At 49.4% G+C, this 27,590-nt stretch overlaps 3 protein-coding genes and 1 long non-coding RNA gene across 4 annotated transcripts; 1 reads left to right on the top strand and 3 right to left on the bottom strand.

Annotated features, from left to right (window-relative positions):
• Positions 1 to 15,525: 15,525 nt before the first annotated feature.
• On the bottom strand, positions 15,526 to 16,888 carry LOC119267169 (chlorophyllase-2-like). Its single transcript, XM_037548517.1, has 3 exons — positions 16,494 to 16,888; positions 16,279 to 16,401; positions 15,526 to 16,197 (listed from the first exon to the last, which is right to left on the bottom strand). The coding sequence occupies exons 1-3, from the start codon at positions 16,749 to 16,751 to the stop codon at positions 15,643 to 15,645; spliced, it is 936 nt and encodes a 311-aa protein (XP_037404414.1). The 5' UTR covers positions 16,752 to 16,888; the 3' UTR covers positions 15,526 to 15,642.
• A 1,647-nt stretch (positions 16,889 to 18,535) lies between these two features.
• Positions 18,536 to 23,477, top strand: LOC119267168. Its single transcript, XR_005132323.1, has 2 exons — positions 18,536 to 18,674; positions 23,168 to 23,477. It is a non-coding gene; the product is annotated as an uncharacterized LOC119267168 (long non-coding RNA).
• Positions 19,251 to 22,817, bottom strand: LOC119267167 (L-type lectin-domain containing receptor kinase SIT2-like). Its single transcript, XM_037548516.1, has 2 exons — positions 20,422 to 22,817; positions 19,251 to 19,378 (listed from the first exon to the last, which is right to left on the bottom strand). Exons 1-2 carry the CDS (start codon positions 22,286 to 22,288, stop codon positions 19,362 to 19,364), a joined length of 1,884 nt encoding a protein of 627 aa, XP_037404413.1. The 5' UTR covers positions 22,289 to 22,817; the 3' UTR covers positions 19,251 to 19,361.
• A 1,671-nt stretch (positions 23,478 to 25,148) lies between the features above and the next one.
• LOC119267166 (L-type lectin-domain containing receptor kinase SIT2-like) lies at positions 25,149 to 27,294 on the bottom strand. Its single transcript, XM_037548515.1, has one exon. The coding sequence runs from the start codon at positions 27,290 to 27,292 to the stop codon at positions 25,268 to 25,270; it is 2,025 nt and encodes a 674-aa protein (XP_037404412.1). The 5' UTR covers positions 27,293 to 27,294; the 3' UTR covers positions 25,149 to 25,267.
• Positions 27,295 to 27,590: the final 296 nt, after the last annotated feature.

Raw genomic sequence — 27,590 nt, 5'->3', positions numbered from 1 at the left:
ATCAAGTTTCCTCTCTATGTGCTTAAAATTTTGAAGTTATGCTTATTTTACCTACCTATGCAAGTTGATTCTTGTTCCCACAAGTTTTTTGCTCACAAAATCTCTATGCATAGGAAGTGGGTTAGACTTAAATGTGTTAGTCATATTCTTCATGATGCTCTCTTTATGTTACAATTCTTATCTTTTATGTGAGCATCGTTGAAATCATCATGCCTAGCTAGGGACGTTAAATGATAGCGCTTGTTGGGAGGCAACCCAACTTTATTTTTGTTCCTTGATTTTTGCTCCTGTTTAGCAATAAATAATTTATCTAGCATCTGTTATGATTGAGTTTTTATGTTTTAATTAGTGTTTGTGCCAAGTAGAACCGTTGGGAAGACTTGGGGAAAGTCTTGTTGATCTTGCTGTAAAAAACAGAAACTTTAGCACTCACGAGAATTGCTGTCATTTTTTATTGGAGAGTGATATTTAGCTAATTATTTTTGCAGATGATTAATAGATAAATTCCTCACGTCTGGCAGTTTACTTTAGAATTTTTGGGGTTCCAGATGTTTGCGTTAGTTACAGATTACTACAGACTGTTCTGTTTTTGACAGATTCTGTTTTTCACGTGTTGTTTACTTATTTTGATGAATCTATGGCTAGTAAAAGAGTTTATAAACCATAGAGAAGTTGGAATACAGTAGGTTTAACACCAATATAAATAAAGAATGAGTTCATTACAGTACCTTGAAGTGGTATTTTGTTTTCTTTCGCTAATGGAGCTTACGAGTTTTCTGTTAAGTTTTGTGTTGTGAAGTTTTCAAGTTTTGGGTAAAGATTCGATGGACTATGGAATAAGGAGTGGAAAGAGCCTAAGCTTGGGGATGACCAAGGCACCCCAAGGAAATATTCAAGGACAAACAAGAGCCTAAGCTTGGGGATGCCCCGGATGGCATCCCCTCTTTCGTCTTCGTTCATCGGTAACTTTACTTGGAGCTATATTTTTATTCGCCACATGATATGTGTTTTGCCTGGAGTGTCATTTTATTTAATTTTGTTTTGCTTGCTGTTTGAATAAAATACCAAGATCTGAAATTATTAAATGATTAGAGAGTCTTCATATAGTTGCATAATTGTTCAACTACTCATTGATCTTCACTTATATCTTTTGGAGTAGTTTGTCATTTGCTCTAGTGCTTCACTTATATCTTTTTAGAGCACGGTGGTGGTTTTATTTTGTAGAAATAGATGAACTCTCATGATTCACTTATATTATTTTGAGAGTCTTTAGAACAGCATGGTAATTTGCATTGGTTATGAAATTAGTCCTAATATGATGGGCATCCAAGAGGGATATAATAAAAACTTTCATATAAGTGCAGTGAATACTAAGAGAAGTTTGATACTTGATGATTGTTTTGAGATATGGAAATAGTGATATCAAAGTTGTGCTAGTTGAGTAGTTGTGAATTTGAGAAATACTTGTGTTGAAGTTTGTAAGTCCCGTAGCATGCACGTATGGTAAACGTTGTGTAACAAATTTGAAACATGAGGTGTTATTTGATTGTCTTCCATATGAGTGGCGGCCGGGGACGAGCGATGGTATTTTCCTACCAATCTATCCCCTAGGAGCATGCGCGTAATACTTGGTTTTTGATGACTTGTAGATTTTTGGAATAAGTATGTGAGTTCTTTATGACTAATGTTGAGTCCATGGATTATACGCACTCCTACCCTTCCATCATTGCTAGCCTCTTCGGTACCGTGCATTGCCCTTTCTCACATTGAGAGTTGGTGCAAACTTCGCCAGTGCATCCAAACCCCGTGATATGATACGCTCTATCAAACATAAACCTCCTTATATCTTCCTCAAAACAGCCACCATACCTACCTATTATGGCATTTCCATAGCCATTCCGAGATATATTGCCATGCAACTTTCCACCGTTCCGTTTATTATGACACGCTTCATCATTGTCATATTGCTTTGCATGATCATGTAGTTGACATTGTATTTGTGGCAAAGCCACCGTTCATAATTCTTTCATACATGTCACTCAACCATCATTGCACATCCCGGTACAACGCCGGAGGCATTCATATAGTCATACCTTGTTCTAGTATCGAGTTGTAATCTTTGAGTTGTAAATAAATAGAAGTGTGATGATCATCATTAATAGAGCATTGTCCCAAAAAAAGAAAGGCCAAATAAAAAAAGGGGAAAGGCCAAAAAAAGAAAGTAAAAAGGGGCAATGCTACTATCCTTTTTCCACACTTGTGCTTCAAAGTAGCACCATGATCTTCATGATAGAGAGTCTCTTGTTTTGTCACTTTCATATACTAGTGGGAATATTTCATTATAGTACTTGGCTTGTATATTCCAACAATGGGCCTCCTCAAGTGCCCTAGGTCTTCGTGAGCAAGCAAGTTGGATGCACACCCACTTAGTTTCTTTTGTTGAGCTTCCATACACTTATAGCTCTAATGCATCCGTTGCATGGCAATCCCTACTCCTTGCATTGACATCAATTGATGGGCATCTCCCTAGCCCATTGATTAGCCGCGTCGATGTGAGACTTTCTCCTTTTTGTCTTCTCCACATAACCCCCTCATTATATTCTATTCCACCCATAGTGTTATATCCATGGCTCACACTCATGTATTGCGTGAAAGTTGAAAAAAGTTTGAGATTACTAAAGTATGAAACAATTGCTTGGCTTGTCATCGGGGTTGTGCATGATGAGAGCATTCTTGTGTGACGAAAATGAAGCATGACTAAACTATATGATTTTGTAGGGATGAACTTTCTTTGGCCATGTTATTTTGAGAAGACATGATTGCTTAGTTAGTATGCTTGAAGTATTATTATTTTTATGTCAATATGAACTTTTGTCTTGAATCTTATGGATCTGAATATTCTTGCTACAATAAAGAGAAATACATGACAAATATGTTAGGTAGCATTCCACATCAAAAATTCTGTTTTTATCATTTACCTACTCGAGGACGAGCAGGAATTAAGCTTGGGGATGATGATACGTCTCCAACGTATCTATAATTTTTGATTGTTCCATGCTATTATATTATCAACCTTGGATGTTTTATATGCATTTATATGCTATTTTATATGATTTTTGGGACTAACCTATTAACCCAGAGCCCAGTGCCAGTTTCTGTTTTTCCTTGTTTTAGAGTATCGCATAAAAGGAAAATCAAACGGAGTCCAATTGACCTGAAACTTCACGGAACTTATTTTTGAAAAGAAAGCAATACAGGAGACTTGGAGTGCACGTCGGGGGATCAACGAGGAAGCCACGAGGCAGGGGGGTGCGCCCTCCACCCTCGTGGGCCCCTCGTGTCTCCTTTGACGTATTTCTTCTACCTATATATATCCATATACCCTAAAACAATCGGGGAACACAATAGATTGGGAGTTCCGCCGCCAGAAGCCTCCGTAGCCACCGAAAACCAATCTAGACCCGTTCCAGCACCCTGCCGGAGGGGGAATTCCTCTCCGGTGGCCATCTTCATCATCCCGGTGCTCTCCATGACAAGGAGGAAGTAGTTCTCCCTCGGGGCTGAGGGTATGTACAAGTAGCTATGTGTTTGATCTCTCTCTCTCTCTCGTGTTCTTGAGGTGATACAATCTTGATGTATCGCGAGCTTTGCTATTATATTTGAATCCTATGATTTTTTCTCCCCCCTCTACTCTCTTGTAATGGATTGAGTTTCCCCTTTGAAGTTATCTTATCGGATTGAGTCTTTAAGGATTTGAGAACACTTGATGTATGTCTTGCGTGGGATACCTGTGGTGACAATGGGGTATTCTATGATCCACTTGATGTATGTTTTGGTGATCAACTTGCGGGTTCCGTGACCTTGGGAATCGATGCATAGGGGTTGGCACACGTTTTCGTCTTGACTCTCCGGTAGAAACTTTGGGGCACTCTTTGAGGTTCAATGTGTTGGTTGAATAGATGAATCTGAGATTGTGTGATGCATATTATATAATCATACCCACGGATACTTGAGGTGACATTGGAGTATCTAGGTGACATTAGGGTTTTGGTTGATTTGTGTCTTAAGGTGTTATTCTAGTACGAACTCTAGGGCTGTTTGTGACACTTATAGGAATAGCCCAACGAATTGATTGGAAAGAATAACTTTGAGGTGGTTTCGTACCCTATCATAATCTCTTTGTTTGTTCTCCGCTATTAGTGACTTTGTAGTGGCTCTTTGTTGCATGTTGAGGGATAGTTATATGATCCAATTATGTTATTATTGTTGAGAGGACTTGCACTAGTGAAAGTATGATCCCTAGGCCTTGTTTCAACACATTGCAATACCGTTTATGCTCACTTTTATCATTCGCTACCTTGCTGTTTTATATTTTCATATTACAAAAACTATTAACTACCATCCATTTACCACTTGTATCACCATCTCTTCGCCGAACTAGTGCACCTATACAATTTACCATTGTATTGGGTGTGTTGGGGACACAAGAGACTCTTTGTTATTTGGTTGCAGGGTTGCTTGAGAGAGACCATCTTCATCCTACGCCTCCTATGGATTGATAAACCTTAGGTCATCCATTTGAGGGAAACTTGCTACTGTCCTACAAACCTCTGCACTTGGAGGCCCAACAACGTCTATAAGAAGAAGGTTGTGTAGTAGACATCATAGCACAACCCGAACTTAAACCTGATTTTCTAGCCGACTTAGTGCGGATATGTGGAGATGAAACTTTGCCAATCCTAGTCGGTGGAGACTTTAATATCATTCGGAGGAAAGATGAAAAGAACAATGACAATTTTGATGGATGGCGGTCTATGATGTTTAACATGATTATCGAGAGTCTTAATTTAAGAGAAACTGAGCTCACCGGTAGACAATTTATATGGTCCAATACATTCCCATTCCGACTTATGAGAAGTTGGATAGGGTACTCGCTAGTGTGGATTGGGAACAAAAGTACCCTTTGGTGCCGGTTCATGCGATGGAGCGAGCGATCTCGGACCACACACCGAAGAAACTGAAACTGCTGTCAACATTCAGACTGAAGACACTAATCTTGAGGGTGTTGGCGAGGTGTTGAAAAGACCAGTGAAGAAAACCAAGATGATCAGTGAACTTGTGTGTGTAGTAGAACCAAAAACAAGAAGTGCTAAGGCGAAGAAGGGCACACGACGTGGTAGGAAGAGGTAGAACAGAGAACTGTTTGAAAATTTGTGTCATGTAATAATATTTGTAACTTGGTGCGTACTGGTAGTCACTATGTATCCTCGTATTTCTATTCGAACTTGTTTGTTGGTCATTGTTTTAAATTCAAATTTGGATTCAAATTTGGGCTCAAATTTGAATCCCGAGGAGGGGCAGCTTCTCCCCACCCCTAGGCCCCATGAGAGGGTAGTATTTCTCCACCACTTCCTTCGCGGACTGGGTTTTCCACTCCACCCATTTGTCCGGGGGCTCATGTTCTACTACGGCCTGGATTTCCACGATCTGGCCCCGAACTCCATCCTCAACATCTCGGCGTTTATCGTCGTGTGCGAGGCTTTCCTCCGCATCCGCCCCCATTTCGGCCTCTGGCTCAAGACCTTCAACGTCAAGCCCAAGGTGGTGCGCGGCAGCCAGGCAGAGTGCGGAGGTGCCATGGCGGGCAAGATGGCCAACGTTCTATGGCTCGAGGGCTCCTTCGTGGAGACCCTAAAGGGGTGGCAATCGTGGTGGTTTTACATCACCGAGCCGCGCGATCCGAAATGGATCGCAGCCCCCGAGTTCCGATCCGGACCCCCCACGCGGCTTATGTCCTGGAAAGAGACGGGCCTGTCGTGGGGCGACGAAAAAGAGGTGACCGGACTGCAGACATGCATCCAGTCCCTGGTGAGCAAGCCGATCAAGCTCGTCAATGTAGTCCAGGTTATGCTCGTCCGCCGGATCCTCCCGTGTCAACAACGGGACTTTAATCTGTGGGAGTTCGACCCGGCGCAGCACCAAACCCTTAACAGGCTCTTCGACACGACGAATGGAGACATCTGGAAGGTGCTAACCAAAGGCGCCGAGGCTCCCACATCCGCTTCCGAGGACCGCGGATACAACTCGCAGCGTCACGCTAGCGAGGTAAGCTATTTTCACCTTTTACAGGATGTTAAGTTTTTTCGTAGTTTGACTCTATGCGGGATCTAAACTCCCTTACCTTTGACAGGCTTGGCGGACGAAGTCCGGATCGATTAACTGTCCGGCTCCCTTGCCCGAAGACCTAGCCCCTGCTCTCCTAGTGAAGCTGCTGGTTCCGGCGCCTTATGTGGTGCCAGAGAAGAAGGCCAAGAAGAAGAAGGCCACGGGGACTCAAAAGAGTGCCCGTAATGTGGTGGTGTCAGACTCATCATCTGACGAGTCCGAGACGCCCTCCTCCCGCGAAAACGATGAGGAGGAAGAAGAAAACTCTCCCTCTCCCCAGCGGAGGGAGGAGAGAAGAGGAAGGCCGCCCCAACGGGGGAGGCCGAGGGGTCTAGGAAAAGGAAGACCCCTCCGCCGGACTACGCCCCCAACGCCGAAGAGGGCAAAGAGGAGTGGCCAAACAGGGCCAAGCGTCCAGTGAAATCGTAAGTTCGGATATCAGAATAACTCATGATGTTCCTTTGTCGCACAGCTTTCCCTAATGTCGAACATAATTATGCAGCCCGCCCCGGGCCGAACTCAACGAGTCGTCGAGCGGCTCCCTGGATTCATCGGACGTGAACTCAGTTCCGCCCGCTGTCTCCCCCCGCACTACGGACGACGCCGAAGTGGCGTCGCAACGAGCTTTGGGGCAGGAGGAGGTGGTCCTGGAGGAGCCGCAAGGCGATCTCCTGGACCCCAGGAGTAAAGGTGACAAGACCCCCCAGGGCTCCAAGTCCGGCTTTGTGCCGGACACCACGCCGGAATCTTCAACAGTTCTGGACCGCGGTAGGCGAACTCCTTCCAAGAGGAGCAAGCCTTCTGAGCCGGCGGCCTCCGTCCGACTAGAGGTGCCGGACAATCTGGTCGAGGTGCTTGACGGCGCCTCCATCGACGAGGAGCACCGTACTATTATGAGTACGGTGATCCAGAAGGTTCAGTCTGCCAAGAGTGGACTGAGTGAAGCTTGCGCTAACCTCCTAACAGGCTTCGAGGTAAGTAAAAATATGTAAAAATATAACCGCATAGACAGTCGCCCCTGATGCTCTGTTTGGCGTTCGGAAAGAAAAGCCGAATAGAGGATCTGTTAAATTCCGCAGGAGTCTAACAAAAAGAGTCAATATGCGTATGCAGGCTTCGCTGCTATCCACCGTCGCACTGACTGCGGAGGTGGGTGTCCTGAAGCAGGACCTCGAGCAGACCGAGCAAGAGCTCGGCCTTGCCAAGCGGCAGCTCGAGGAGAAAGAAGGTAAGAAATACCTTACAGAAAAAGCGCCTATAGAGAGGCGTGATTGCAAAAAATAATAGGATTGCACTGCTTATTATAGGGGCCACGACTGAGGTGGCGACCCTCAAGCAGGCGCTGTCCGAGGCCGAAAAGAAAACGGCCGCGGAGCGCACCAAGCGAGAGAAACTTGGGGCTCGGGTCGGCGAGGTGCAGCAAGAGCTTCAGGCTCTCATGAAAAAACATGAGAGTTTGGAGCTTGAGTCAAAGACCCAAGCGTCCAAGCTCGCGGCGGCCCTTGAGACTGCCAAGTCTGCCAAGGCCAAAGCCCAAAAGGCCCTCCGAGAGTTGGAGGAGATAAAGAAGATAGCAGCGGGTAAGGCATTCTTTATGCAAAGCAGAAATATAAAAGTAAACTACTTGTTACTTACCCGAATCCGGAGTTCTCCAGGGGCATTCGCAGACCTTTCCCGCAGCGTATCCGACGCCGCCGCATTCTACCGAGCTGAAGAGGGCAGCTCGACGGAGAAGGTGTTCTGGTCTCAGTATGCTGAGGTCGGACACCCTGTGCCCTTGAGGGACCAGCTGAAACAGCTGGTCGAGCTCCACAAGGCGGCCGAACAGGCCATGAAGGGCTTCATAGTTTGGCTGTGGCCCGGAGAGGCCCTACCTGGGAGCTACTTTGGGCTGGTGCGGCGGCTGGTGGAGGCCTATCCAAGGCTCGAGGTCATCAAGCGCTCCGTCTGCATCGAAGGTGCCCGTCGGGCCCTTGCCCGTGCAAAGGTGCACTGGGGTAAGCTGGACGGTGAGAAGCTTGTGAAGGACGGGCCGCCGCCGGGGAAGGAGCATCGCAAGCCCGAGAACTATTACAAGGATGTTCTTGCGGGTGCCCGCCTTGTGGCGGATAAATGTACCAAGGATGTAATTTTTGAATAAACTCGCTCATTTTTATCCTGTGCGCTGAAAACTTGTTCATAGGCGCTTAAGCAATGCTTGTTGAATTTAAAATATTATTTTCTGTGTGGCCGTTTATCAAAAAATTGAGAGATGGCCAGTCATCGGCTTCTGCCCCCATGCCACTAGTGCTGGGGTGTTCGGGATAAACCTGAGCGCTCTTTTTCCCACAGTTGGGTCCTTCGAGGGAGGCACTCAGCACAACGAACCAGGCAATCGGACTATAATGCTTGAACACTCTCACTTAGCCATAGAACTTTATAATTTTAAATTTTGGCGAAGCCCCTAGTTCGGAAGACCGAGTTCGGGGCGCTATCCATGCCTTGGCCGGACAAATTCGGCTCCTCGCTCGAAGCGGCATAAGTCTTTAGGGACTCAAAAAACCTCTCGAACAGCGACCAGTCTCTCGCCTCATCATGACAGTCAGTTTTAGCTTTCTCCACTGAGGTGCTTAACCCAGCTCAATCGGGGCACAATCGCAGTGGTTCTCCTAGTGCTACCTTAGCCGATATAGCGGAACGTAAGGCACCAAAACATAGGAGCCGGGCAAACCCAACTATTGACCCAAATCATGATTCGGAGCCGATGCATATAGTGCTATAAGTTCGGGGTGCCGCACTTGTGAAAGTGTACAAACTTCTCACACCATATTAAAGGGTACTGAAGCCCCTGGCGTACTTGCCGTACCACAGTGTACAGGTGCAACATGTCATTAATGAACATATATAAAAGAGAGTAATGCAGAAAATAGACAAAAGCTATGCATTGTTTATATAAAGGTTGCTGTCAGAGCAGAACGATACAAGTGGTATTATAAGGTAAAGATATTGGACTATTTAACATGTCCTAGCCAGGGGCAGGCCGCGGAATTGTATTCAAAACAGGTATACTGCTCATGATAGAGAGCACCTGGGGGTTCCATAATGCGGCATGGCTTGTCTGCCTCCTGGATCTTGCATCGTTTGTGCGGCAGTCAAATTGCCGAACAGGTCGTCCGAAGTATGGAGTCCTGAAAGTAAGAAATAATTAAAAAAAGAATCCAGCAGCCCCTAGTACGTTTTAAGCCGTATTTTGGGTGTGCCGTTATTGTGCCCCTTCCCCTGTGCCCATGGTATTTCAAGGGCGTAGTTATGTACGCGAGGTACTGGTTTCGCTATGTCGCGAAAGCTGGGGTTGGGGCCACATTGCTACGCTTGCTCAGAGTGTGCCAGGCGGTCCTGCTGTGGGTTACTCCGGGCGTGCTTGACAGTGTCTGACTTTTTAATGGCCGGACTGGAGAATTGCTTGAGAAGGCTACTTTGTACCTCCGCTGCGAGAGCCGCCGTATGCTCCTCCGTACGGAGGGAGCGTTCGGTGTTTCTGTTGACCGTAATTACTCGTCGAGGGCCTGGCATCTTGAGCTTGAGATATGCGTAGTGCGGCACTGCATTGAACTTTGCGAATGCGGTTCGTCCGAGCAGGGCGTGATAGCCACTGCGAAACGGGACTATATCGAAGATTAACTCTTCACTTCGGGAATTGTCCGGGGATCCGAAGACCACGTCAAGTGTTACTGAGCCTGTATAGTTGGCTTCTACACCTGGTATAACGCCTTTAAAGGTCGTTCTTGTGGGCTTAATCCTTGAGGGATCTATGCCCATTTTCCGCACTGTATCCTGATAAAGCAGGTTCAGGCTACTGCCGCCGTCCATGAGGACTCTTGTGAGATGAAATCCGTCGATGATTGGGTCGAGAACCAATGCGGCGAAGCCGCCATGACGGATGCTAGTGGGATGGTCCCTTCGATCAAAAGTGATCGGGCAGGAGGACCATGGGTTGAACTTTGGGGCGACTGGCTCCATCGCGTATACGTCCCGTAGCGCATGCTTCCGCTCCTGCTTGGGAATGTGGGTTGCGTATATCATGTTCACCATCCGCACTTGTGGGGGAAAGCCCTTCTGTCCATTGTTGTTCGGCGGCTTGGGCTCCTCGTCGTCGCTGTGCAGCCCCTTGTCTCTATTTTCGGCCCTTAACTTGCCTGCCTGCTTGAACACCCAACAATCCCTGTTAGTGTGATTGGTTGGCCTTTCGGGGGTGCCATGTATCTGGCACAAGCGATCGAGTATTCGGTCCAAACTGGACGGACCCTGAGTATTCTTTTTGAATGGCTTTTTCCGCTGACCGAATTTTTAGCCTTTGAATCCGGCATTGACTGCCGTGTCTTCATTGTTGTCGCTGTTAACGCAGCGTTTTTGCTTATTCCGACGTGTCCTACCACTTTTGTACTTGGTATCTGAATTACCAAGGTTCTTTGATAAGTTGTTGCTGCGAGCTAGCCAGCTGTCTTCTCCCGTGCAAAAGCGGGTCATGAGTGTCGTGAGGGCTGCCATGGATTTCGGCTTTTCCTGTCCCAGGTGCCGGGCAAGCCACTCGTCGCGGATGTTATGCTTGAAGGCTGCTAGGGCTCCTGCGTCCGGACAGTCGACTATCTGGTTTTTCTTTGTTAGGAACTGTGTCCAGAATTGTCTGGCCGATTCCTCTGGCTGCTGAATTATGTGGCTTAAGTTGTCGGCATCCGACGGTCGCACGTAAGTGCCCTGGAAGTTGTCGAGGAATGCGGCTTCCAGGTCCTCCCAAGAACCGATTGAGTCTGCTGGCAAGCTGTTGAGCCAATGTCGGGCCGGTCCTTTAAGTTTGAGCGGGAGGTATTTGATGGCGTGTAGATCATCGCCGCGTGCCATGTGGATGTGAAGGAGATAATCCTCGATCCATATCGCCGGATCTGTTGTGCCATCGTATGATCCGATGTTTACGGGTTTGAAACCCTCTGGGATTTTATGATCCATTACTTCATTCGTGAAGCATAGCGGGTGTGCGGCGCCTCTGTACTGGGCTATATCACGACGCAGCTCGGAAGAGCTATGTCTGTTGTGTTCGGCCCGGCCGGATTTGTTGTATCCGGAGTGAAGATCATTGTCACGTGTTGTAGGGCGCCTGTGCGATCCGTAGATTGATCTTGTTTGTCTTGCCTTATCCTCCAGTATGTCTCACAGGTCGGGCGCATTTTCCCGTGCCTTAGTTGAGCGGCGTCGGGGCATGGCTTGGGTGGAGGGCCGAGAGGCCCCTCTGTCGCGGCCGCGAGGTGGCCGGTCTGCCATGTCATGCGCTGGTGATGTAGGTGCTTCCTCCTCTGATCGGGGTAGCGGCCTGCGCTTCGGGTAACTCTTGGAGGGGCGTTCGAGTTCATACTCTTCGACCGCAAGGACTTCAGTCCATCTGTCGGCTAGCAAATCTTGGGCAGCTCTAAGCTGTTGCTGCTTTTTCTTGAGGCTGCTTGCCGTGGCTAAAAGCCTGCGTTTAAAACGCTCTTGTTCGGCGGGGTCTGATGGTATGACGAATTCGTCATCATCGAGGCTTGCCTCGTCTTCGGAGGGAGGCGTATAGTTATCATCCTCGACCTCTCGGTCTGCCGCTCTCTCATGAGGGCTGGCTTCTCCATCTTCCTATGCCGAATCTTGCTGAGGTGGGTGTTCTTCGGCGCTATCCGGGGTAGTATTATCTCCCGTGCCGGAATCACCGTTTTTGCTTTGGCGGGATTTAGAGCGGCGCCGCTGACGCCGACGCTTTGGCTGTTTCTTGGGGGCGTCATCCCCCACTGTTCCATCGCCATCTCCATCTTTTGGAGTATCCACCATATATATGTCATATGACGAGGTGGCCTTCCAGCGCCCTACAGGTGCTGGTTCCTGTTCGTCTCCTACATCGTCGTCCATGCCGTCGATGTCTTCGGAGCTGAAGTCAAGCATGTCGGTTAGATCGTCGACAGTGGCTACAAAGTGGGTGGTGGGTGGGCTTTGAATTTCCTCATCATCCGTATCCCACCCTCGCTGACCGTAGTCCGGCCAGGGCTCTCCTGATAAAGAGAGAGACTTAAGAGAATTCAGGATATCGCCAAGAGGCGAATGCTGAAAGATGTCCGCGGCGGTGAACTCCATTATCGCGCCCAATCGGATTCGATCGGCAGGGGCATGGGGGGCTCGGAGTTCGGAGAGGAATCCGGTTTCTCGGAGTCACGGGCCATGCGGAGTGCGGGGCTGGAGTTCGGCTCGATCGCCTCTGAAATCGCAGCCCCTGAGGCAGCGTCCAACCGCTAATCCTCGATCGGCGCAGTAGGCTCTGAATTAATGGTCGGAACTGATGCGTGTGCTGCCTCCAAGGCGCTGTTCGGCGGCAGAGCTACATCATGCCCATCGAGACAGTGCGGCGTGCTTAGCTGTGGCTCGAATCCGTCGAAGATCAAGTCCCCGTGGATGTCAGCCGTGTAGTTTAGGCTTCCAAACCTGACCTGATGGCCAGGGGCGTAGCTTTTGATCTGCTCAAGGTGGCCGAGCGAATTGGCCCGCAGAGCGAAGCCGCCGAAGACGAAGATCTGTCCGGGGAGAAAAGTCTCACTCTGAACCGTATCGTTGTTGATGATCAAAGGAGCCATTGGGCCTAAAGGCGACGACACAGAGGAACTCTCAATGAAAGCACCAATGTCGGTGTCAAAACCGGCGGATCTCGGGTAAGGGGTCCCGAACTGTGCGTCAAGGCCGGATGGTAACAGGAGACAAGGGACACGATGTTTTTTACCCAGGTTCGGGCCCTCTCGATGGAGGTAATACCCTACTCCTGCTTGATTAATATTGATGATATGGGTAATACAAGAGTAGATCTACCACGAGATCAAGGAGGCTAAACCCTAGAAGCTAGCCTATGGTATGATTGTTGTGTATGGAGTTGATTGCCTACGGACTACAACCCTCCGGTTTATATAGACACCGGATAGGGTTAGGGTTACACAGAGTCGGTTACAAGGGTAGGAGATCTTGAATATCCGCATCGCCAAGCTTGCCTTCCACGCCAAGGAAAGTCCCATCCGGACATGGGACGAAGTCTTCAATCTTGCGTCTTCATAGTCCAGGAGTCCGGCTGAAGGTATAGTCCGGCTACCCGAACACCCCCTAATCCAGGACTCCCTCACTCTACCCGGCCGGAGTGTACGTAGAGAGAACCCTTAGGGTGTGGGCGATCTCAAGGTGGAGGGGCGCAAGGGAGTTAACGGAGTTCTTCCTTGCGACCGGCTTCCGCCACCTCCCCCGCGGCTCTTCGAGGATGTACCATCTTGAGGAGGTCAACCACAATGGCGTTGTGGTGGGGCTCCTCGCTATGTTCACTAACCCCTTCGATGCTTTCCACCTCCTCGGGCGAGTGTATTGGGTTGGTTGTGAGTTCATAGCTTTCACCAGCCATAACATCTTCACCGACTTCAACAACATCTTCCCCAACAATGATGTTATGCACACGCTCCCGTACCCCATCAACAACGGGGAGGCGTGAAGGGCGCCCGGAGGAGCGAGGTGGTGTTCACCCGGAGGAGGAGGAGAAGAACCCGAAGAACCCGCGTTTGGTGCTCCCGATCTATCTAGCTTGCTATATATCTATCATATTAGTATTTTAAGTTGTAATCGTTATGCTACTATTATTAAGTTGTATTAGTATTTTAAGTTGTAAGGATATCGTGGAGTTGTAAGGCTATCATGGAACTATGGATTGCAATCATTATGCTTCTATATAATCGTTATGCTACTATATATATTGTGTGTTTCGTGCTATTATTTGTAGATTGCTATGGGTTGTTCTTGCTATTATTTGTGTATTGCTATGGGTTGCTACGGGCCCGGGTTGCTACACCCCAATCACCACACACACCATCTTCAAAATATTGGCCAAATAATGGGTCATGACCCAAACCATAGACATGCAACTAGGAGCCCCATGCAAACCCACTATCGACCTGCAACTAGGAAATGCAAACTAATTTACTTCATGCAAGCATGCAACTCTTTTAGTTCATGGAACCGTAGACATGCATAAAAACAAGTAACATTTAGTTTTAGTGCATCAAAAAATGTCCATCACAAAATTTAGTGCAAGAAAAAGGTCAAAGTAAAAACAAGTAACATTTTATTTGCCAAAGTTAGAGGTGGGTTGGTGTCCCTACGCGAGTGAGCTCGTGCCCCTACGCGGGTGGGCTGGTCTCTATTTGGGCATGGTTATTTTCTTACGGCCCAACATCTATTCGACAGCCCAGTTTTGTTTTTTACTAGAAATTGAATTTGGGTGTGTACTCTGTTAACTGAAGAACAAAAATAGAGGAAACACATCACGAACACTGAATAATTTGTGTTCCAAATTGCTGCTTCAATTCAGATACATAACTTGGCATGGCGCACAGATCACATCCTCTACCCTGACAGGCCTAAATGCCCATTCTAATGACGGATGAACAAGAAATAAAACAAAAACAGAGCAATGATACAACAATAGAACCTCCCTGCCATGAAATTTACTTGTTTCTGCAAATCGATCATCTGCATTAGATGTTTCTTGATCTTCTTCAGTTCCTCGGTCAATTCGAACTCCGCATGCAGTTCAGCATTGCGCACATACATCGCCATCGGCACGACTCTGCCCGCCCCTCCGCCCGAGCTCCCCATATTCTCCACAGCAATCGGCGGCACCCCGCCCAAATTGAGCTCCCAGGTTGCGGCCACGCTCGGATCAACGTAGCCCTCAAACTGAATCCTATCAACATATTCATCAATCTACTCGAAATGGTAACATTTCTTCAGGATCTGAAAACAACAACATGAACCCTAAAATCCAATCGAGGAGAAAAACAAAACATGGAGAAATCAGAGCAAAAGACAGCGAAAGAACGGGCTTAGAACTGAGATCTAACCTTGCCATCCCTTCCTGCCATTGGTTTGCTCAAGCATTTCACAAATTCCCGCCCAAGATTGCCATTGTCATCCCTCTTAGTGACCAGCCGTTTAAGAGGGTCTGGGCGTGGGCAGTCAGGGCACCTTGTGAGCAGCACCGGTCCATACTGTCATCATTCTAAATGTGTGGCGGAGGAGGTAGACATTTGCGCTAGGTCGCCGGAGAAGAGAAAGATTGGGGAAAGGGGATGAATGGGTGGCAGCGGGCGGACGGGCATGGGCGCTCGTCTCTTCTAGCTGCAAGGAGGTGGGTCCCACGAGTAGACAAGTGGTGGGTCCCGCGCTTACGTGAATAAGTGGTGGGTCCAGCCCCCAACAGCTAACGAGGGCATCATTTGAGTTTAACAGCCATGTTGTGCGTGGGCTATTTACCTGGTCAAAATTATCGCATCACAGCCATTCGCTCGAACAACGTCGCACCCTTGCTAATTCACCTCAAATGTGTCGCACAGGAGCTATGAGTAACCGCTATCGATTGAAACTCTAATGAGGACTGACAAGGCATCAGTATCCTGGCTACTCATCACGGAACTCCACCACGGACAGCACCACAGGCGTGACATCCGTTCGCTCCCTCATGGCATCCAACCACTCGGGCTTCCCCTCCACCCACTTGTTGAGGAACGCCACCATGCCGCCGGCGACGAACCGCCTCATGGGCGCCCTGGCCCCGCCGCTCTTGCACAGGGCGCGCGTGGCCAGCCCCTTGGCGCCCGTCGTCACGTCGTCCATCATGTCGGTGTGCCCGTAGTCCCTCGCCACCAGGTGGCACGCCGGCGCCGAGCACTCGTCGTAGAACTCCGCGTGGCTCACGCCCAGAGGCGCGCACGGCGGGAACAGGGCGTTGCGGGGCAGCTCGCCGAGGCCCGTGCCGATGACCATGACCGGCGCCGGGACGCGCAGCGCGTTCGGCTTGTAGACCAGGATCGGCGGGGGCGTCTGGTCGCCCATGCCGGTGCCGTCCACGGGGTCGACGGCGATGAGGGCCGCGAGAGGCAGGGTGGTCTTGGCGTGGCCCAGCGCGAGCGCGAAGGCCACCTTGCCGCCCCGGCTGTGGCCGGAGATGGACACCTGATGAATGATGATGCAATTGTTAGTATCTTGATGAATAATTGTTCGGTTAAATTAGAGAGCAATCGATGGTAAACTGACCGCAGTTAGGTTCGGTCGAACACCGGGTGGGAGCTTGGAAGAAAGGCCGACAGCGAGCCAGTCGATGACGGCGGCCGCCGAGTTTATCTCGCCGGTGGTATCGGGCCCGGATACCGTGTACAGCTACAATTGTACTCGAGTTCAGTGTTCATCTCTGGAGCAGAAATTCATTGCCGCGCCGACATTAGCTTGACGACCTTGTTGATATAAGATACCTGAGGACCGACGACGATGAAGCCATGGGAGGCGACATGCTGGAGCAGCTGGGAGTAGAAGTAGTTGTTGCAGAGGTAGCCGTGCAGGAAGAGCAGCACCGGGTACTCCCCTGCGTCGCACGGGGCGGCCACCAGCAGCGGCTTCGGAGGAGACTGCGCGTCGACGGGACTGGTCGGACAGCACCTCGTGGCCTGCGCGACCTTGGTAAGGCTGGTGCCATGGCGTCCATGGTCGAACACGTCGCCTGCAGACGCCATGGTGTGAAGCAGAGCGACAGGCTGCTACTCTGCCGATCCCACGCGCCTTGCAGAGGAGCTCGTGTATGTTAACCTGGAGTTGTGGTAGTTACCGGTGCTTGTGGCCGCTTAACGGCCGTGTGTTCTGGGGATCCTTATCTGCGTGGTTCTCCAAGAAATATCTGATGCATTTTAGTCCTCCTTTTCACATTCTCTTGTAGTACGTACTTGATAGTTGATACGATGGAAGATTGGGACATTCCTTTGTTTCCATCTTCGATAAGTCTTACTAGTCATCAGTCGGCCGCCTCCCATCACTATGTCGACGCGTTTGTGTCGTGTCCTTGCTGAACGTGATGGATTGAAGTTTGGTTTGGGGATGAGAATCCGAAGTTCAACCTCATGTTGGACTCGTCATCATCAATGCACGCGCGACGATTCCTTCTTAAAAGTGTAGCCTACGAGTTGTGCATTTTTCTTTTTGCTCTCGTCTTGTAACATAGGATTAGTAGTTATTTAGAGCAGTCACTATCGTGAGGCATGCGACTTCGGATTTTCTTTTCGCTTTATTTCCGGTTCAATGTTGTTCGCTTGCTGGATTTTGTATTCTTAATAATATATAGTTATATGCATTGTTCTGATGCAGAGGCCGGGAGTTATCCTCCTTTCTGAAAAAAATGACATTAATATGTAATTATGAAGCATGCTAAACTTTAAATATCAAATATTTCAATTTCATGAAATAAACCGAAATAGATTTATGCTTTACAAGTCCGGTGAAATAAGCACTCAGCTTCCTCTTAAGCAGCCCGCATTGGCAGGCCGCAACCACTAGTGGTTTGCAACCGGCGCTATAGGGGTGATTCCTATATGGTATGTGTCACTGGATAGCAACCCAACGCATACCTCCCCATGTGCCACGTCCTCTGTACGGACCGGCCTATACTGGTTTCTCCCAGCGGGTTTTTCTTGTTCTTTTGGTTTTTCGTCCTGTTTTTATTTTCCTTTTTCTATTTTTGTCTTTTGTCTTTTTTCTTATTTTCTTCCTTTATCCTTTTCTTTTTTTAATAATTTTGGTAAGATTATTTTTAAATTTGTGAATATTTTTTTGAATCTGCAAATATTTTTTGAATTCATGAATAATTTTTTGCAATTCATGAATGACTTTTGGATCCACCTACATATTTTTCTATGTATGTGAACATTTTTAAGTCACAGTTTTTTAATTCGCAAATGTTTTTCTAATTCACGGATATAATTTTAGTTCATAATATTTTTTTGAATTCGTAAACATTTTTTTGAAGTCGAGAACAATTTTTTGAAATTTGTTATCATTTAAAAAAAACTTGTGATCATTTTTTAAGCTCACTAATATTTTCGAAATTCAAGATTATTTTTTAAAACCATGAACATTTTTTGGAATCCTGTGTATTTTTTGGAATCCTGTGTATTTTTTGAATCGTGATTATTTTCGAAAACAATGTTTGGATTCGTATTTTTTTCTAAATATGCGAACATTGTTTAATTCGTGATTTTGTTTCAGAATTCGGGACATTTACTACGTTCATGAACATCTTTCTTATAAATTCATATTTTTGAAACCACAAACAGAAAAAAATACAAAAAAAAAACTGGGGCGCCTCGGTATAGGTGCCGTATAGTGTGCAGCCAGCAGTGACCAGCTCTGTTCTGCTCCATCTAGGAAAAAAACTCTGTTCTTCTCGTCTAGACTCTCGCGCGGACTTGCGTTGGGGAACGGGGTCTGGCTGGGGCCGGGGCAGATGCGTTCGGGCGCGGGGGGCGGCGGGCGTGCGTTCTCCAGCCCGTCAGATGGCCAGAGGCCTCGACGCCTCGTCGCGGCCGCGCTCCGCATCAGGGCGACGCCGGCTCTACGCGCGGTGAGCCAGTGAGCAGCAAGATCAGTCTACTCTCCCTCCCCATTCGGTAATTTTATCCAGTTCGATTCCTAGTTTTCCGCTGCATCTTAATTAGTGGGGGATTCTAACTAGGTCAGATGTTTTGCACTAGATACATTTGTTGTTTATAAAGGACCGAATCTAGCCATGGTTTAGGGGAATGCTAATATACTGTCGATTCATTTTATACAAAAGAAATAGAGGTGAATGTGAAGCTACTGAATGCTCGGCCTCCTCTCTTGCTACTCTAGTTTGAACATCAAAGTCATAAATAACAAATCAAACTCGAACAATCGAAGTCTTGTTCCGAGGGATTAAATTCTTGGAACGGGATCCAGCATTATGTCCACATATTTGGCAATTATCCACCTAATCAAAGTGATGATCTGTGGCGAGCAGATTTAAAGCAGTCCTTACCGAAAAAGGCTTTCGCCCCGCTTTATAAATAAAGCAAACCGTCAAAAGCACACATACACGGACTAGTCCGGAACACACACACCCAAGATACACAACAAGAGGTACAAAGGTTCCGCTGAGGGCACAGCTCAACAAGCCCAAAAAACAACAAAGAAAAGAAAGGCCGAAGCCGGAGAACAGGTCCGGCGCCTAATCTGGCTCCGGAGGAGGCGGAGGGGGCGGCGGCGGCGACAGACGAAAGGCCATCGAGCGAAGGTCGGCGATGAAGGCGGAGATGGCGTCCCGGTCCCGAAGGCCGCTAAGCGACCGCCAAAGCTGCAAGAAACCAGACAGTTTGAAAAGAGCGTCAGTAGCCCGTCGAAGAAGGATGCGCTGAATCACAAGCTTATTGCGAATCGTCCAGAGGGTCCAGGCGAGTGCCCCAATCTCAAGCCACCTAATGTGGCAAGAGGGCAGGGGGAAGTTCTAAAGTTCGGCAAAAAGGTCGGGAAAGTTGGTGTGGCACCAATCACCTCCCACTACCTCTCTAAAGCAGCTCCACACGAATTAAACGGACACACAGGAGAAGAAGATGTGGTTCGAATCTTCAGGGATACCACACAGCGGACCCTTTTGTGGTTCGAATAAGCAGTCCTTATGCTGACCCTTTTGTGGAATTGCAAAGTTTATGGTACGCAAGATCGACACTTCAAGTACAATTGATTTAACCCGGACGATTTGGGGTAGTCCTAAAAAGTTACAGCTTCGTCCCTCCTAAGATTTCTTTCAAGCTCCACGACTGACACCTGTATATATCACTCAAACTGACCCAAAGGCCATGATGTTTCAGACAACTCACGAGACGATGTAATCCATTCAGTTAGTGAACTCTCATTGTTTCTCAAAGGAATTCCAAACAAGCACAGACAGAAACTTCTGTAAAATTCATGAGTTCACATGTACATGCTAGGTGCTTACATACACCAAGTAGTTTCAGACTGGAACCATGTAGAACATACAGAAGATTGATTCATTAACCCCGTGAGTAATTAAACTGAGCATAGACAACCAGAGTAACATCTGAAGTGAAGTAAATGTTTGATATGCTCCCTAGCTAGTGTTTGAATACATTAAAATATAGTATCTATCCAGACGAAATGCACAAGAAAGTAGATGTTTTAACATCTAAGAGAGACACGATAACACTGAACACCGTATATGTATATGTTATCTTCCTCCTGAAAGGTCGGAAAAAGTGGCAAAACTCGTCGATAACTGAGGGTATTGCAAGTTTGGTGATTCCAATCCTCTGTTTTGCGTCAAGGCCTGCATAGTGAAGCTGAAGTGTGCTGGTGTTAGCTCTGGGAGTGGTGTATCACCTTCGAGATACTGCATGACTTGCCGCATTGTGGGCCTTGCGCTAGTAAAAGGGTGCGAGCACAGAAGCCCTAGCTTCAGCACCAATGATGCATCATCGATGTTGTAGTCACCCCGCAGTCTCTGATCCACGGTATCCATGAGCGATCCGTTGTGCCAACGCTCTATAACCCAGTCGACCAATGTATGTTTGTTGCCAAATGGGTTCTGCTTGATAGGCCTCTGCCCAGAAGTAACCTCAAGGAGAAATATGCCGAATGCAAACACGTCCGTCAGAGGGGATGCCTTGCCCGTCCGTACGAACTCAGGCGCCAGGTATCCCATGGTTCCAACCATATGTGTGGTTTGTGGATCAGTGCCATGATCGTACAACCTTGAGAGACCAAAGTCACCTAGTCTTGCATTCATTTCACTGTCCAGAAGCACGTTGCTCGGCTTGACGTCTCGGTGTATGACAACTTTCTCCCACTTCTCGTGAAGGTAAAACAATCCGAACGCGACACCCTTGATAATATGTAACCTCTCCTCCCAATTCAGTGATGGCTTGCCATCTTTAAAGTATAAATACTGATTGAGGCTTCCATTTGACATGTAGTCATAAACCAAAAGAAGTTCACCTTTCCTTCGGCAATAGCCAAGCAGGGGCACAAGGTTGCGGTGTCTGAGCCGGCCGATACTGACAACCTCCGCGATGAACTCCTTCATCCCTTGCCTCGACTCGTGAGACACTCTCTTCACCGCCACTTTCAGTTTGGACTTTGGGAGTGTCCCTTTGTATACCTTGCCGAACCCGCCCACACCAAGCAGATTCTTTTCCTTGAACCCTTCCGTGGCATGGAACAGGTCCTTGAAGGAGAAGCGGTGTGGCCCGAAATCGACCTCCCAATCTTCCCGCAGCTCCCTGTACCTGAATCTCTTGCGAAGAAACAAAATGATGACAGTTCCTACTACAAGGACGAACGTGGCCGTGGCAATAGGCAGGGTGATCTCCAGGACCTTGGAGCGAGGCTCTGGGCCAAGACGTGGTAGCTTTGGGAGCTTAGATGTGTCGATGGCTGGAGCAGGGCCGTTTACGGCGAAGCTCCAGCCGAGAACGCAGTGGATCGTGCTGATTGCGCCGGTAGTGGCTGCGAAGCCGATGTACGATGGTTCTCTCAGAACTGTGGAGAGGTTGTAGGGAGATGAAAGCAGCGGCCTCACCGGCTTAGCTACTCCCAGAGGAGCCAAGAACACGTTGATCTGCGTGGACACCCCATCATAGTCAGCCCATACCTGCATCGCCTTGCCGCTGATAAGAGTCAAGTTGTTGAAGGCTCTACTCTCATCATCGTAGTACCCAGTGCGGTAGGCCTGCAAGGAGTTGAGGCTGTTGATGTCGATGCCAACGTGGTTGTTGTCCATGTCCTGGAACTCCTTGTTCTGGGTGGTGTCGAGCTCGACGGCGAACATGTGGTTGCTGGCGTTGCCATTGTTGCCGCTGTTGAGGAGGCCCATGTACTGCGCCCACGTGTTGGAGAGGTTCTTGGTGGGGGCGACAAAGAAGGCCATGCCGTCGGCGCTTATGCCGTCGTGGACGGAGAGGATGGCGAAGGCGAAGCTGAGGGAGAAGGACCGCACCGTGCCGTTGGGCGACCCGCGCAGGCTCAGCGGGGTCGGGTACAAGGCGTGGCCGAGGTTGATGGTGTCGTTGGTGAGCTCGAGGAGCCCCTCCGGCGTCACCTTGGCGCTGCCGTCGAGGGTGAGGTTGACACCGGAGAAGCCGTTGTATAGAAAACTGAAACTGTCGTTGCTGGTTGTGGATGCAGCACAGGGAAGAACGAGGAGTGGGATGGCATAGAGGAGGAAGAAGATGTGCTCCCTCGGAGCCATGCCTTGAGCTCTCTGGCAAGGAAAATATTACGATATTTTGTGGCTGATAAACAACTAGTACCGGTGTGGCTATCCTATCTAAGTAGTACTGCTGTATGTGCGCGTGACAGTGGCAAACAACTGCCCATGATTATTTACTAAGAAGTAAATCCATAAAATTTATAGTACTTAGTAATTTTGCTAAGTCGCAAGCAAGAGACACATCACCATCCACGTGTGCAATCGAAGAGAAAGTGGTCCAACAGGTTCAATTTTCTTCCTAGATACTGAAAAATTGTCTCCCCATCGACGCTGAAGTCTGAACATCTTTGTGGAACCGTCTAAATCAGACTGATTTAGACGGCAACCACTAGCAAGTAGCAACACGTTGTTATAATTCTCTCCTCCGAGACGAGGGAAGAGCCTTTGAATATCAAGCCAGAAAGTAGAGTAGCATGCGTACACTTCTGTTGGTGATAAGTCTGGATAGTCGTCTAAAACGACTGGGTATGCATGATCCGTCATGGTCAATCCCGGCGTCCTCTGGCTAGCGGTCTGCATATGCACTTGTGTTGGACTTCTCTGCTGAATCTGAGGTGGTCCGGGCTAGGTATGCACCGCACATATAATGTAGCTAGCCTAGAGTTTTCTACATACTGTATGTAAGGACATCCTCATCCGCCCAACACCAAGGACTGGGCCGTCGCTACACGGTGGACACCTACATCATGCACGTCTCCATGTCGGGTTGGACGGTCCCAAACTGATGGACGTGTTGTTTGTAGAGTCAAACGGGTGCCTGCAGAAGAGCTTGTCTATTCTCTGATAAAAGTCTACTGCGACAGCCATTTTTCTGTGTGGCTAACCCAGGGCGATCCGGTTGCATGGCTGGAGTTTCAGGAAAAGCATGAGAGAAATGTGAAAGCGAAGGGAGGAGGGAGAGGAGTCGGTCCACTGAGGAGACTGTAGCATTGGATGAGATCAACTTTGTAAGGTGGTTTCAAGACTCCATGTCTGTGTTGCCAAGGTCTGTGGTTGGTTTTGTTGCGTGTTGATGCGTGAGCTATGCATTTTTTTTTAATAATTTGCTTTTCTACATTCTCAATGTCTTGACTAGTTTTTGATATCGTGATGGTGTAGAGCCTGGATATAATTTGCATCTTCTTGCTATTAACATATCCACGTTATCGTAGAAATGTGCAAAATGTTATCTCCTTGATATATAGAAAGCCAGTATCCGTTGGATCTTTCAAGAAAGAAACTAAGCTAGTTATTTTGAATAACATATGACCATATATTAATTCTTTAGAATTAGTCACAAGGGCAGTAATTGTATGTGTTGTCCATATAATTCTGGCCAATAAATACATGTATTTTGCCAACAAGTATATTCTATATATGCACATGTTTTTCTTTACAGTATGTATGCACCAGTTATTACACTTCCTAGCAGTTTTAGTACATGTCCTTCATTGTAATTATATGTTGGTTTAGTGAAGGATAGAGCCATTTAAAAAAAAATGACGGTTTACCCCGCCTCTGCATCAGACGATGCACACATCCATATTTGCTAAGATTAGAGTATCAAACATCCATTACATCGTACAAAAGTGGCCCCAGAACCCAAACAGCAACATGTATATTGTAGAACTTGAGAGAAAGATGAAGTGCACAACAGTAACAGTTTTGCGCCATTAGTTGCTCACCTCCCGCTCCCGCGGCACGCTCCGCGCGCGCGCCTCGGGAGATCGATCGGCCGCCGCCGCCGTCGCCTCCCCAGCGTCGCCTCCCCCTCGCCGCCGCCGGAGTGCGCCCGCCGGGCAAAGCCCGCGCGGCGCGGGCGGCGGCGGGGCATTCCCTCCTTCCTCTGGCCCTCGTGGCGGCGGCGCGGGCCGTCAGATCGGGGACAAGGGGCGCCTCGTCCGGCTGGTCTCCCGGAGGTGGGGACGGCTGGATCCGGCGGCGACTGGGCTAGGAGGAGGTGGCGCGGTGTGGCGGTGCTGGTGGCAGGGTTTCGGTCGAGGTCGTCTTCGATCTAGATCGGGTTCTCCATCGGGGCGTCGCACGGCGGTGGGATCGGATCGGCGGCAACGTCACCGGTTCGGCGGAGGGCTCCGTTCCAGCCAACCGCGAGATCGGGACGCCGTGGCCTCCGGTGAAAATCGCGTCTGACTGCGGTCATGGCGGATGATGGCGGCGTCTCGGACGTTGTTCCCTTCTCGAGGCATCGTCGTTGCAGGTCACGTCAACCTGATCGAAAGGCTCCGGGGGAAACCCTTGATCTGGATCTACCGGATCGGACGATGGCGACGTTTCGATGTCGTTCTCCCTCCTGGGGGCATCGTTTTGGAGCAAATGTTGGCTGGAGGGGACAAGAGGAGGAGCGGCGTGGCATCTGGCACGTCGACAACGGCGGGTCTCAGCGGCATGGAGCAGCGGGGGTCTCGCCGGTGGGCGTGTGATGATGGACGAGTGCAGGATGGTGGCGCTGTCTGGCGTCGTGGTGGCGTCGATGGCAGTGAGGCCTGGCACGGTTCATGCAACAGTTCAGCTCTGAAGATGGATTGATGGTACGTGGCTGCGGCGGCCTCATACCCGGCAGGGGGCCTGGTTGACGAGCACGCCGAACTGGTGGGTGCCCATACCCGGAAGGAGTCCTGATTGGGACCTCAGGTCTCAGATGTTAGGTTTGGCTGCGAGGTCTGTTTGGTATTAGGCCCAGACCATCAGCGCCCTTCATCAGTTAGATAGGAGTAGTGACAGAGGTTGCGAAGATGGTGGCTTTGGTCTTACTATTGTACGACTTTGTAAGGTCTTGTGTTAATAATCAATAAAGTGGCCATATGCATCGTCCAGATGCAGAGGCCGGGAGTATTCCTCCTTTTCGAAAAAAAAACATCGTACAAAAGTGACAAGCAAAAAGAACACAAAGCTCGAATTAACCGGGCACTAAGAAGGCAGAATGACTCAAGTCACATATCACAGTGAGGATCATGCAATTCACCTCCCAACTGTAAGGACGGATGTGCTGTCAATACGCGCTGTTGATGAAGGATACGTCATGATGAATTGATCAAATCCTCCATTCTGCATTATGGTCATCATCTGAAAGCTTAAATCCGTCGGTGACATCTCCGGCAATGGCATGTCGCCATCAAGGTACTGCATCACCTGCCGCATGGTAGGCCTTGCATTGGCGAATGGGTGAGAGCATAGCAGGCCTAGCTTTAGAGCCACACATGCCTCGTCGGCGTTGTAGTTGCCCCCAAGCTGCTTATCCACGGGATCAAGGAGCGATCCCTTGTTCCATTGATCGAGCACCGATTCGACCAACAATACTTGGCTATCCTCTAAGTTTGGATTGACAGGCCTCTGCCCACAAGTAACTTCAAGAATAAACACTCCAAAGGCAAACACGTCGGTGAGAGGTGTCGCTTTGCTAGTATGCCCTAGCTCAGGAGCGAGGTATCCTATGGTTCCCACCATGTGTGTGGTTTGCGGGTCGGTGTCGTGGTCGTACAGCCTTGCGAGGCCAAAGTCACCGAGTCTTCCATTCATGTCGCCATCGAGGAGGACGTTACTGGCTTTGATGTCCCGGTGGATGACCACTTTCTCCCACTCTTCATGAAGGTAGACCAAGCATGATGCAATGCCTTTGACAATATGCCACCTCTGAGCCCAATTCAAAATTGGTTTGCCTTCTCTACCGTGCAAGTACTTGTCAACGCTCCCGTTTGGCATGTACTTGTACACCAGAAACAGTTCACCTCTCCGTCTGCAGTAGCCAAGCAATGGCGCTAGATTGCGGTGCTGGAGACGTCCTATGCTGACAACCTCTGAAATGAATTCTTTGATGCCCTGCTTCGAGTCGTGTGCAACCTTCTTCACAGCAACCTCCATTCTAGTAGACACTGGAAGGATGCCCTTGTACACCCTCCCGAATCCTCCAATTCCAAGCAGGTGTGTGTCGCTGAAACCTTCCGTTGCACAGTACAGATCCTTGTAGGAGAACCGTTGTGGACCGAACTCGACCTCCCAATCTTCTCGCAGCTCGGCATACCGAAACCGTCTCCGTAGCACCAGGAGAACAATGGCGCCCATGCTGAGGACGAACGCTCCGGATGCTATTGGCAGAACAATGTCCAGCACCTTGGACCGTGGCTTCGGTCCCATGCGGGGAAGCTTTGGTAGCTTTGAGATGTCGATGGCTGGAGCCGGACCGTTCATGGCGAAGCTCCAGCCAAGCACATAGTGTCGCACATTGATCGTGCCGGTCGCGGAGGAGAAGCCGACATACGCGACGTCTGTGACCGCGGTCGTGAGGTTGTAGGTGGCCGTGAACAACGGCCTTACTGGTCTGCCCACGTTGAGGGGAGCCATGGTGACGGTGATTTGAGCGACCCTGTGGTCGTAATCCACCCACACCTGCATGGCCTCGCGGCTGATCAGGCTCAGGTTGCGGAAGCTACCGTCGTCGTCGTCGAAGTAGCCGGCGTAGTAGGACTGCAGCGAGCGGAGGCCGTTGACGTTGGCGCCGGCGTGGTTGGCGTCGAGGTCGTCGAACTCCTTGTTCTGGATGGTGTCGAGCTCGACGGCGAAGAAGTGGTTGCTGCCGTTGCCGTTGTTCTGGACGTCGGTGAGGCCCAGGAGCTGGCCGGGCAGCGCGGAGGAGAAGTTGGTGCTCGACGCCACCACGAAGGCCATGCCGTGGGCGCTCAGGTCGGTGTAGATGGACTGGATGGCAAACACGAAGGAGGCCGAGAAGGACCGAACGACGGCGCCGGGAGACCCTCCGGCGAAGCGGAGGGGAGTCGGGTAGAAGGCGTGGCCCTTCTGCTGGTCCGTGCCGTTGGTGAGCTCGAGGAGGCCGCCTGGGGTCACCGTGGCCGCGCCGTCCAGGGCGAGGTTGGCGCCGGTGAAGCCGGAGTAGAGGAGCTGGTCATCGCCCTCTCCGGTGGCGCTGGCTGCTAGAATAAGGCAAATTAGGAAGAGGAGCCGGAGAAGCGTGGACACACCACTCTTCATGGCGGAGGACCCGGCCGGACGGACTAGCTACGGACGAGAAGGGTACTACTACTTGGTTTGGGTATGCATAGTTGGTGCACCGTGCACCTCTAGTAGATGGCAATTAGTGTGAGCCGCCGGAACCGGCCGGTTGACCCTGTCTCCATCCCAGTGGGAGGAATGGTTGCGTGCCACCAGGAAGAGGAATGGTTGCGTGCTCCTCTCACAAAGATTGCAATCAGCAAAAGGCATGGGAGCCGGCGAGCAGCAGTTTCAGTAGTTGCAGCTCCATCGATCGATGTCCACACACATGATGGAA

The sequence above is a fragment of the Triticum dicoccoides genome, chromosome 3A (genome assembly GCF_002162155.2).
Source record: "Triticum dicoccoides isolate Atlit2015 ecotype Zavitan chromosome 3A, WEW_v2.0, whole genome shotgun sequence".
NCBI classification, from domain to species: domain Eukaryota; kingdom Viridiplantae; phylum Streptophyta; class Magnoliopsida; order Poales; family Poaceae; genus Triticum; species Triticum dicoccoides.
The sequence above is the reverse complement of the archived record's forward strand: the minus strand, read 5'-3'. Positions and strand labels throughout refer to the sequence as shown.

Bases quoted from the DNA above. Each gene is read 5' to 3' on its own strand.
- LOC119267169 (XM_037548517.1), bottom strand. From the start codon at position 16,751: ATGGCGTCTGCAGGCGACGTGTTCGACCATGGACGCCATGGCACCAGC. The intron at 16,402-16,493 runs GTATCTTATATC...GTACAATTGTAG, and splicing joins TCATCGTCGTCGGTCCTCAG to CTGTACACGGTATCCGGGCC. The intron at 16,198-16,278 runs GTCAGTTTACCA...ATCATTCATCAG, and splicing joins TTCGACCGAACCTAACTGCG to GTGTCCATCTCCGGCCACAG.
- LOC119267167 (XM_037548516.1), bottom strand. From the start codon at position 22,288: ATGGCTCCGAGGGAGCACATCTTCTTCCTCCTCTATGCCATCCCACTC.
- LOC119267166 (XM_037548515.1), bottom strand. From the start codon at position 27,292: ATGAAGAGTGGTGTGTCCACGCTTCTCCGGCTCCTCTTCCTAATTTGC.